This window comes from Somniosus microcephalus, chromosome 3, assembly GCF_052327205.1.
Source record: "Somniosus microcephalus isolate GS21.2 chromosome 3, FLI_Smic_1.0, whole genome shotgun sequence".
In the NCBI taxonomy this organism is placed as follows: Eukaryota; Metazoa; Chordata; class Chondrichthyes; order Squaliformes; family Somniosidae; genus Somniosus; species Somniosus microcephalus.
This window is the reverse complement of record NC_140989.1, coordinates 39,561,210-39,572,569: the sequence shown is the minus strand read 5'-3', so window position 1 is coordinate 39,572,569 and position 11,360 is coordinate 39,561,210. Positions and strand designations below refer to the sequence as shown.

The window sequence follows — 11,360 nt, the reverse complement described above, 5'->3', positions numbered from 1 at the left end:
GATTGCGCACGCGTACTGGCGGCACGGTTCGGCACGGCGCTGGACAAGATGGCGGCGGTGGAGCGCAAGCCGCTTTTTGAAGAGGGTGTTGAGGTGGAGGGTGAGCAGGAGCAGTACGGGGCGGAGGAAGAGGGCGCGGACCATGGGTTCACGCTGGACGAGGTGCTGCGGTTCGGAGGGACCAAGGTATGAGAGAGAGGTGGGGACGGAGGGGGGGGATGCGACACACGTTAACATCTGGGCGGCACAGGCAAGGGTCGCTGCTTGGCCATGGAGGAGGCTCCCTTTTGCACACGTGGGGCCAAGAGCTGCTGGGTCCCAGTAAGCCGGGCAGAGGGAGGGAGACTTGAGCTCTGCTAGTACCGGCGCCGCACTTTTACACAACCGTGGTTCTGTGGGTAGCACCCTTTCCTCTGACTCCGAAGGTTGTGGGCTCAAGTCCCACTCCAGAGACTTGAACACAGAAATCCAGGCTGACACTCCAGTGTAGTGCTGAGGGAGCGCAGCACTGTCGGAGGTGCCGTCTTTCGGATGTGACGTTAAACCAAGACCCCATCTGTCCTCCCAGGTGGATGTAAAAGATCCCATGGTACTATTTCGAAGAGCAGGAGAGTTGTCTCCTGTGACCTGGCCAATATTTTCCTCAATCAACATCACTAAAAACAGATTATCTGGTCATTATCACATTGCTGTTTGTTTCTTCTTCTTCTTAGACAGGCCCTTTGAACTGAGGATGACTTGCTTCCACATTAAAAATGAGTTTGCAGGTGACTGATGAGTCCAATGCGGGACCTACAGTCTCTGTCACAGGTGGGGCATGTTATGTCCGTGTATCTTAATGTTGTGTCCTTCAATAATCAATCAGACAACAGACTGCAGGGAATGATTCAACAGGTGTTTACTGAATGAGGGTTACTCTAGAAGTAGCTGTACAGATCACTACTCAGGGTTTATATACAGGTGTGGTCACTGCCGGTACTTATTACAGTATACAGGAGCTGTAAAAAGTAGTTCTCTCTCAAGGTATATATACATTACATACATTACAATTCCTCCCCGTTTAGATTAACAGTACCATAATAGTCATTTAACAATTAACATTTTTAATATACAATGTTATATGAAAATAGTCCATTCATATATTCAGTCTCTGGGGAGGCTTCCTGATTCTTTCTGGATAACGCCTTTCCCGAGTGTCTCGCTCTTGGTGCAGAGGCGATTCTAGCACCCTGTCATCAGTTGATTCATCAGCTTCCAATACTATTGTTTCTGAGGTAGATGCGACCTGTACGTCGGGTTCCTCACCAGGTACGTATGACCGAGACATGGGGTTGACTCGTTCCTGTGACTCTAGGATCTGGTCAGCATGGCGTCTCACAATGATCTACCCAACATCCACTGTGTACATTAGTGGCCCCTGCCGTGTGCATATCGTTCCTGGTTGCCATTTCTCTGTTCGGTAGTCGCGGGCCAAGACTGGTTGCCCTACATTGAAGCTCCTTGTTGGCTTCTCATTGATGTGCTGGAATTGCTTACTCTCAACATCTCTTCGTACATTTGGTCTGAGCAAATCCAGACGAGATCTCAACCTTCGGTTAAAGAACATCATGGCCGGGGCCTGGTTGGTGACTGCATGTGTCGCATTTCTGTAGGCTAACAGGAAATTGTCCACCTTATGCTGCAGTGGAATGTCGTCATCGCACATGGCCTTTACTGCTTTTTTAAAGGTTTGTACGAACCTCTCAGCCAATCCATTTGTGGCTGGATGATACGGGGCGGATGTGTAATGCCTTACCCCATTCCTTTTCATAAATCTTCGGACACAAACTGTGGTCCGTTATCAGAGCAAATCTGCTCTGGCAAGCCGTTCCTGGCAAAAATGGTCCGTAGGACTGCAATAGTTTTCTCCGTGGTGGTGGAGGACATTTTGATCACCTCAGGCCATTTCGAGTGCGCATCCACGGCTATTAAAAACATTGAGTCCCTCAATGGACCAGCAAAATCAATATGCACCCGTTGCCATGGAGATGAGGGCCACTCCCATGGGTGTAGAGGGGCATGTGGTGGTGCATTTTGGACCTTCTGGCATCCTGAGCAGCTCTTTGTCAGGTCCTCGATTTGCTGATCGATCCCCAGCCACCACACATAAGCCCTAGCAAGGCTTTTCATTTTCACCCCTCCCAGATGACCTTCGTGAAGCTCATTGAGCACTCTCTCCCTTAACTTGGGTGGAATTACCACTCGGGATCCACACATCAAGGTCCCCTGGCATACTGACCGCTGTTCTCTTCTGGATGAGAATGCTGGCAACATAAGAAATAGGAGCAGGAGTAGGCTAATCGGCCCCTCGAGCCTGCTCCGCCATTCAATAAGATCGTGGCTGATCTGATCCTAACCGCCAATCCACTATCACAGAACCATCTCCTGAATCTAACAGAATTAGACACACGAAATAGGAGCAGGATCAGGCTACACGGCCCCTGGGCCCGCTCCGCTACCCACAGGGCCATGACCGATCCGAACCTAGACTCATGTCCAAATTCCTGCCCGTTCCCTGTAACCCTTAATTCCCTTTACTTCTAGGAAACTGTCTATTTCTGTTTTAAATTTATGTAATGATGTAGCTTCTACAGCTTTTTGGGGCAGCATATTCCATGGACCTACCACCCTCTGAGTGAAGTAGTTCCTCCTCATCTCAGTTTTGAAAGAACAGCCCCTTATTCTAAGACTATGCCCCCTAGTTCTAGTTTCACCCATCATCGGGAACATCCTCCCCGCATCCACCCAATCCAACCCCTTCACAATCTTATATGTTTCAATAAGATCGCCTCTCATTCTTCTGAACTTCAATGAGTAGAGTCCCAATCTACTCAACCTCTCCTCATATGTCCATCCCCTCATCCCCGGGATTAACCGAGTGAACCTTCTTTGTACTGACTCGAGAGCAAGTATGTCCTTTCTTAAGTATGGACACCAAAACTGTACGCAGTATTCCAGGTGCGGTCTCACCAATACCTTGTACAACTGAAGCAATACCTCCCTATTTTTATATTCTATCCCCCTAGCAATGAAAGCCAACATTCCATTGGCCTTCTTAATCACTTGCTGCACCTGCATACTAACCTTTTGAGTTTCGTGCACCAGGACCCCCAGATCCCTTTGTACTTCAGTACTTTCCAGTTTCTTGCCATTAAGATAATAACTTGCTCTACGATTTTTCCTGCCAAAATGCATAACCTCACACTTTCCAGTATTGTATTCCATCTGCCAAATCTCTGCCCACTTACTTAGCCTGTCTATGTACCCTTGCAAGTTTTTTATGTCCTCCTCACTCACTACTAGGGTTGCAAAATTCTGGGAATTTTGAAAAGAAACTTTCCATGGGAATTTTGAGTTTTTTTGCACACTGCTGGTTTTTGTCTCTGACCCTTATATTATCTTTGTCGTCAAAATAGACATACTGTTCCATATAAATAAAAACAGGCTTTCAAAACTTTATTTAGGTTATAATTTTGAACTTTATTGAACCCCCACAAAAAAGACCCATCTAAAATAAAAAGAGCGTCAGCTTATTTAGCCTGTAATTTGTCCTTATTTTGTCCCTTTTGAGTCTTCTACTCCTCATTGCTCCTCCTGATTCTCTGACTCTGGCTCTGACGTGTCCATTTCCTCCTCTGTGTCAGTGTCTAGCTGTGTGGTGGACACTTCTGTATCTGGCTCAATAAGTTGTAGGTTCGCCCGGATAGCCACCAGTTTCTCCACTCTCTCGTTAGTCGGCCGCGCACCTTTGTATGCGTATTCCCAAAAAGTGACCAGTTTCGTTCAGAGGCCGCTGATGAAGGTGGGATTTGGAGTATCACCGATGCAATAGGTGACAGGGCCTCAGATGCACAAAGTCCCTTCCACCAGGTATGTGCACTGATATGCTTGCATGATTCCCATATCCCATCCCCATTCCAAAGACCTTGCTTGGTAGAGAACTTTGCCAGACTTCCCAGATCTTTGCCCACATCCAGATTGAGATGGTGTGAGAGGGTAGAAATCACACTAAGCGCTGTTGATCTGTTCTCCAGAAAGTATTGGTCTCCCAACATGCTTTGGGTCCAGCATGTATGCTACAGCATGAATCGGCTTGACGCGTCTGTATGAATTGAACAATTGCCTTCTCCTCTGCTTTGAGCAGCAGGGATGTGGGTAGGGCAATGCTGATTTGTTCTTTTAAATCAGTAAAAAGCCTGAGAACATCTGACAAGACAGCGTCATCTCCTTCAATCTGAGCAATTGCAGATGCTACTGGTGAGAGTAGTTTAAGGCTGCTAACCACTCTCTCCCAAAACACATCATCCAGCAGTATTTTCTTGATGGTGGTTCCCATATCCCCAGACTGGGATATTGCCATTTCTTGCAGCGACTCCTTACCCTCCAGAAGGCTGTTGTACATTATGACAACACCACCCCATCTAGTGTTATTGGGCAGCTTCAGTGTGGTGTTCTTGTTCTTTGTCATTTGCTTGGAGTTGTAGGTTGCTGCAACTACCTGTTTTCCCCTGACATACTTAACAACTTGCTTGGCTCTCTTGTACAGTGCTTCCATGGTTCTCAAACCCATGATGTCCTTGAGCAGGTTAAGCCCATGAGCTGCACACCCAATAGACGTAATATGAGGGTAGGCCTCCTCCACTTGAGCCCAAGCAGCCTTCATATTCGCAGCATTGTCAGTAACTACTGCAAAGACCTTTTTGTGATCCAAGATTGTTGATGACCGCTTTCAGCTCATCAGCAATGTATGTGCCTGTGTGTCTGTTGTCCTTCGTGTCTGTGCTCTTGAAGAACACTGGGAGAGGAGTGGAGACGATGTAGTTTATGATGCCCTCCCCTCGTACATTTGACCACCCATCTGAGATAACTGCAACACAGTCTGCCATCGCTATCGTTTCTTTGAGCTTTCCTTGGACTCTGTTATACTCAGCCTCCAGCAAATAACTAGACAAAGCATGTCTGGTGGGAGGACAGTATGCAGGGCGAATAACATTGAAAAATCTTTTCCAGTACACATTGGCTGTGAGCATGAGGGGTGAGCCTGTTGCATATACAGCTCGAGCAAGGCACTCATCTGCATTCTTCTGGCTATGGTTATCCATTGTATCAAAGAACCTTCCAAGTGGGCCAGGAGTTGCTGATGATAAGGAGCCTGATGCTGAATGAGAACCATCATCTTCTTGAATGGAAGCAGAGGAACTCTGGGCTGACTGCTGTGAGCGTTGAGTGAAGTTGTTGCATTTGGATAAATGCTGCTGCATCTTTGTAGCATTCTTTACATATGGCTTTGTACAGTGTTTGCACATGTACACAGTCTTTCCATCTTTAATGCCTGGGGTAAAATGCTTCCACACATCCGACGGTAAACGTGGCATTGTTCTATGCAGAGAAATAAAGGGCATTCATCTCTGTGTCGAACTGCGGTCGATCAGCACGATTGCAACAGGGTGAGTACATTTTTGCTGATGCTCCATGTGATGGAAGCATGACCTGTACACACACGACGCTACATCACCAATAGTGTATTATTTTGTATATTTTAAATTGAAGGACAACAGAGTTCAACAAGCAACTGGTTTATTTGGTATAAAGTCTGATTTACTTACTGCATCATCACAACATCAGCAGAAAACAAAATGACTTCCCTCAGGACCCCTAACCTGGATCTTAAAAAAAACTATAGCAGTCTTACAGATGCCTGCAGGCCAATCACAATTCGATATGCAAATATTACAAATAGAGGGAGCTAATCGCTCATCCAACCAATCAGGACACATTTGTTCATAGTCACACACAAAACTTGTAATTATTAAAACAAGCCAAGTAATAAGATAAACATATATTGATTAAGAAATTCCTTAATAATTAAGATTCCATCTCTGTTAGTAATTTTAAGAGAGGACCTGTGGGGGGAAGAAATACAAAAAAAACAATATTATGCTAGCATGTGCTTTTTTGGGCAAAATTCCCAAGCTAAACTTCCCGTGGAAACTTTCCACCCCTTTGCAACCCTAGCCTCCCTGTCAATCTGGGCGTAGTTATGCTCGGCTGAGGTTAGTGATCGTGACGCAAAGGCTATTGGCCTCTCTGAGCCGTCCGAGAATTTGTGCGACAGCACCGCTCCAATGCTGTAGGGTGACGCATCACATGCCAACCGAATTGGTAATGCCAGGTTGTAATGGGCCAATACCTCTCTCGATGTGATTATTGTTTTGCTCTTCTGGAAAGCTCGTCTACATTCGTCACTCCACTTCCATGGCACCCCAGTTTGCAGTAGGGTGTTCAGTGGGTGTAGTATTGTAGACAAATTTGGCAAGAACTTATGGTAGTAGTTTACCAGCCCGAGGAACGACCTCAGTTGTGACACATTTTCCGGTGCTGGAGCCTGGACTACTGCCTCAATCTTCTCTGGGGACTTATGTAACCCCTCTTTATCGATAACATGGCCACAATACGAGATCTGTTTTCTAAAAAACTCGCATTTGGGGCGGTCAGCTCAGAGCCCATATTCCTGCAATCTAGTGAGCACCTGCTCCAGGTTGGCAAGGTGATCACTGTCATTTTCGCCCGTGACCAGGATGTCGTCCAAATAACACTGGGTCCCTGGGATCCCTTTTAGGACTTGTTCCATTGCCCTCTGCCAAATAGCCGGAGCTGATGCTACCCCGAATACCAGCCGGTTGTATTGGTCGAGACCTTTATGGGTGTTGATCGTGAGGTATTTTTTTGATGCTTCTTCTACCTGCATTTGCAGATACGCCTGGGCCATATCAATCTTAGTGAAGCGTTTCCCTCCAGATAGCGAGGCGAAAATATCTTCAATCCGCGGAAGTGGATATTGTACGGTGTGAAGGACCGGGTTCACTGTTACCTTAAAGTCCCCACAGATGCGAACCTTCCTTGGTTCCCCAGGCGTGCTGCTCAATGACTTTTTCATCACAGGGACGATGGGTGTAGCCCACTCGCTCCAGTCTACCTTGGACAGTACACCTGAACGTTCCAGACTCTCCAGCTCTGCTTCGACGGCTGGGCGGATCGCATATGGTACCGGTCTGGCCTTAAAAAATTTTGGGCTTGCGTTTTCTTCAATTTTAATCATTGCTGTCATGCCTTTTAGTGTTCCGAGTCCTTGCTGGAACACTCCTTTCGCGTCAGTTAGGATCTTTGACAGTCGCCCAGGTGTGACGTAGTCATCCTTTTTGTCAGCCACAGTCAGTGCCTGTATGGAATGCCAATCTAGCTGTATCTTCCGGATCCATTCACGTCCTAGTAGTGGTGGTCCTCCATCTGGCAATACATATAGGTCCATTTTTGGTGTTTCCTTGCCGTTATATATAACGTTCACCCTTATTTTTCCTTTGGGGTAGACTTTTTGCCCCGTGTATGTCTTCAAGACAATCTTTGTGTATCTCAAGGGTATGTGTGAGAATAGCTGCTTGTAGTTCCTTCGGTTTATGACTGTTAGGGCTGATCCTGTGTCCAATTCCATTTTCACTTGGACTCCTATCTCGAGTGTGACCCAGATAGTTTGGTGATCCTCCGTTTTGATCACATTATGTAGTTTCAGACAACCCAGCTCCTTGCTTCTGGAGTCTGTATCACTCTTCTGTTCGTCTGAACTACTCTCCGTCACCTTATGTACCTTCTTGTACTTCTCCTGTGGAGATTTCTTGCTGCTGGTTTTCTTTCCCGACCTGCAGACTCTTGCTATGTGTCCTACTTTTCCACACTGTCTGCACAATTTGTCCTTGAACCAGCAATCATTATGGTCGTGTGTTGTTCTGCCGCAGCAATAGCACTTCACTGTTCCGTATGACATTTCATTTGTGCCATATTCTTGCGGTCTCTGTTGTATCTCTGCAGCGCCCCGTGCTGCTGCTTCGTGTGATACTGCAATGCTGAAAGCCGTGTCTGGCGTAAGATCCTTTTCTGATAGAAGCCGTTTCTGGGTTCCTTCACTTTGAAGCCCACACACAAACTTGTCCCTTAAAGTATCTGCTAGTCCCGTTCCAAACTGGCAGTGTTTCGATAGCTTGCGCAGTTCCGTTAAATACTCAGCATTACTTTCATCTTTATGCTGGTTCCTTTTGTGAAACTTAAATCTTTCTGCTATCAGCAGCGGTGTGGGGTTTAAGTGGTCCTGTCGGATTGACACTATGTTTTCAAAATCCTTTTCTACTGGCTTCTCTGGGGTTACTAGGTTTCGTAGTAAGCCATACGCTTTTGCACCCATTGAATTCAACAATACCAGCGCTTTCTTGTCATCTGGCACTTCATTCGCCTTGCAGTATACTTCTATGCATTCGACATATGTCATCCAATCTTCGACTTCATTGTCGAACGCTGTGATACTGCCACTCTTTGGCATTTTTGGGTGTGGTTAGACTGGCTTAAAATGGCATCTCCCGCGCTTTCCTTTCTTCCCTGCTGCGGCTTAAAATGGCGTCTCCCGCGCTGCTGCCAACGCCGCTCTCGGCGGTCCTCGTGGCAAATGGCGATGCCCTGTGGGTTTCGTGCGCTGCTGCCAACGCCGCTCTGCGGTCCTCCTGGCAATGGCAGCGCCTCGCGTTTTCCTGCGCGCCTCTCTTCCCCCGTTGACGCTGCTCGGCCCTTGACCACCGGCTGCGCTCTGCTCTCTCTTGTCCCCGTTGACGCCTCTCGGTCCTGAACACCGGCTGCGCCCTGTGCGCTCTGCCCTCTCTCTCCCCCGTCGACGTTGCTCGGCCTTTTTCTATGCCGCTCGGTCGAGCTCTAGCCCGCAGCCGTCCGGGAAGGGTCTGCGCAGTACCTGTTGCCAGCCCGTTTCGCTGGACCACCGTGACTGGAAAGCCAAGCCTGGCTCTCGACAGCCTCCCCTGCGATGCTCAAATCTCCGCTGGATGACTGGGCGGTTGCCCGTGGTCGACGCCCGTGCTTCTGGACTCGACCTTCTTCCACTGTTTTCCAGGAGCGAATCCCTGGGAGGTGATGCAGAGTTGCAGGTAGGTTCGAATCTGCGTCGTCGCCAATGTTATGTCCGTGTATCTTAATGTTGTGTCCTTCAATAATCAGACAACAGACTGCAGGGAACGATTCAACAGGTGTTTACTGAATGAGGGTTACTCTAGAAGTAACTGTACAGATCACTACTCAGGGTTTATATACAGGTGTGGTCACTGCCGGTACTACAGTATACAGGAGCTGTAAAAAGTAGTTCTCTCCCTTAAGGATTATATACATTACAGGGCAGACGCTGGTTGAAGGGGCGGGTGGGTGGGGTGCTTGGGTTGACTTGCGCTGCCTGCGCTTGGCTTCCGCTTGCTCCCGGCAAAGACTCGAGGTGTTCGGCACCTTCCCGGATGCTTCTCCTCCACTTTGTGCGGTCTTGCGCCAGGGATTCCCAGGTGTGGGTGGAGGTGTTGCACTTTTTCCAAGGAGGCTTTGAGGGTGTCCTTGAAGCGTTTCCTCTGCCCACCTGGGGCTCTCTTGCCGTGCCGGAGCTCCGAGTAGAGCGCTTGTTTTGTGAGTCATGTATCGGGCATGCGGACAATGTGACCCGTCCATCGGAGCTGATCGAGCGTGGTCAAAGCTTCGATGCTGGGGATGTTGGCCTGAGCAAGAACACTGACGTTGGTGCGCCTATCCTGCCAATGGATTTGCAGGATCTTGCGGAGGCAGCGTTGGTGGTACCTCTCCAGTGCTTTGAGGTGCCTGCTGTACATTATCACATTGCTGTTTGTGGGAGCTTGCTGTGTGCAAATTGGCTGCTGTGTTTCCTACTTTACAACAGTGACTACATTGCAAGAAAAAAAGTACTTCATTGGCTAAGCCGCTTTGGGACGTCTGGTGGTTGTTAGAGGTGCTATAGAAATGCAAATCTTTTTCTTTTTTGCCTATGTGGAGTCTCAGGGTAGGCCCCTATTTTGAATCGATCAGTAGTGCCAAATGGCACCAAACTCTCGTTTCCTCCTGGGTGCCCACTGGTGGTAGGAAATTCCAAGCCAATGTGTTCATACCCCTTGGTATCACTCTGGCATGTGGCAGCTCTCTGAGGGCAGGCAGCTGGAGTGTCCACTTACAGTGACCTATCCATTACTGGACCTGTGCATACAAGCAGCGCTCCTCAGGTCCAGGAGTACTCCCTGGGAGAATTTCCAACCAGCTGACCAAAGCTGAGCATGGTTGGGGAAAGGTCTTGAAGGAGAAGAGGGGTTGAGGAAGGAATTTTCAGAGCATGGCAGCTGAAGGCACGGCCATCAATGGTGAGAAGGGGATGCACAAGAGGCTGTAGTCAGAAGAATGGAGAGTTTGGCGGGGGGGGGGTACTAGGACTGGAAGAGATTGGAGATGGAGGGGAAGTGAGGCCATGAAGGGATTTAAACACAAGATATGAAATTTTACATTTGAGGGGGTGGGGGACAATATAGATCAGCAAGGACAGGTGATAGGTGCGTGGGACTTGGTTTGGGATAGGATACGAGTAGCAGACTTTGGATAAGCTGTAGTTTATTTGGGTGGATGGATGATGGGATCCTGGCCGGGGGAATATTGGGATCTAGTCTGGAGGTGACAAAGGCATGCATGATGGTTTCAGCAGCAAATGGGATGAGAGAGGATTGGAGGCAGGAAGTGGGTCGTCTTTGTGATGGCATGGAAATGGGCTGGAAGCTCAACTTGGTGTGAAATAGGACACTGGGGTTATGGACAGTCTGGGTTAGTCTGAGGTAATGGCCAGGGATGGTGGTGAAGTCAGTATTAAGGGTACAGAGTTTGTTGCAAGAGCTTAACACAATGGCTTTAGTTTTCCCAATGTTTAATTGGAGGAAATTGCAGCTCATCCAAGACTGAAGCTGTTCCCAGGTCATCCGGGATATTGGCTCGAGTAGAGCATAAATGCCGGCATGGACTGTTTGGGCAGAGTGGCCTGTTTGTGTTGTATATCCTCCTATGTAATATAGCTACAGCCTCTCAACTCGTGGTGTTTTAAGATAGTGTGCCTGGTAAATGAAGAGGCTGGGATTTAACTTTTTAGCCAACCGTTATTTACAGCAGAGAAACAGGCCATTTGCCCAACAGGTCCATGCCAGTGTTTATGCTCCACACGAGCCTCCTCCCACCCTTCTTCATTTAACCCCATCAAGTCCCACGCACCTATCACCTGTCCTTGCTGATCTATATTGTTGCCCCCACCCCCCCCCTCAAATGTAATGAAGTTTGTTGATACTACAGTACATAGGATTGCTCCTTTATCTTTAAATAGAATATTTAATTTTATTTCTGTAGTTCAATGTTAACTATACAATAATTGCAATTAATAGATTATATATAGTTGATGAAGGAGT

The 11,360-nt window shown here is 47.8% G+C and overlaps 1 protein-coding gene across 1 annotated transcript in view; it reads left to right on the top strand.

Annotated features, from left to right (window-relative positions):
- The first annotated feature begins 7 nt into the window (after positions 1-7).
- The window catches only part of cebpz (CCAAT enhancer binding protein zeta), a 40,543-nt gene continuing 29,190 nt past the window's right edge, over positions 8-11,360 (top strand). The window contains exon 1 of the mRNA XM_085980193.1: positions 8-186. Within this exon, the coding sequence (XP_085836319.1) occupies positions 49-186 (138 nt within the window). The 5' untranslated portion in view covers positions 8-48. The remainder of the gene's footprint in view (positions 187-11,360) is intronic.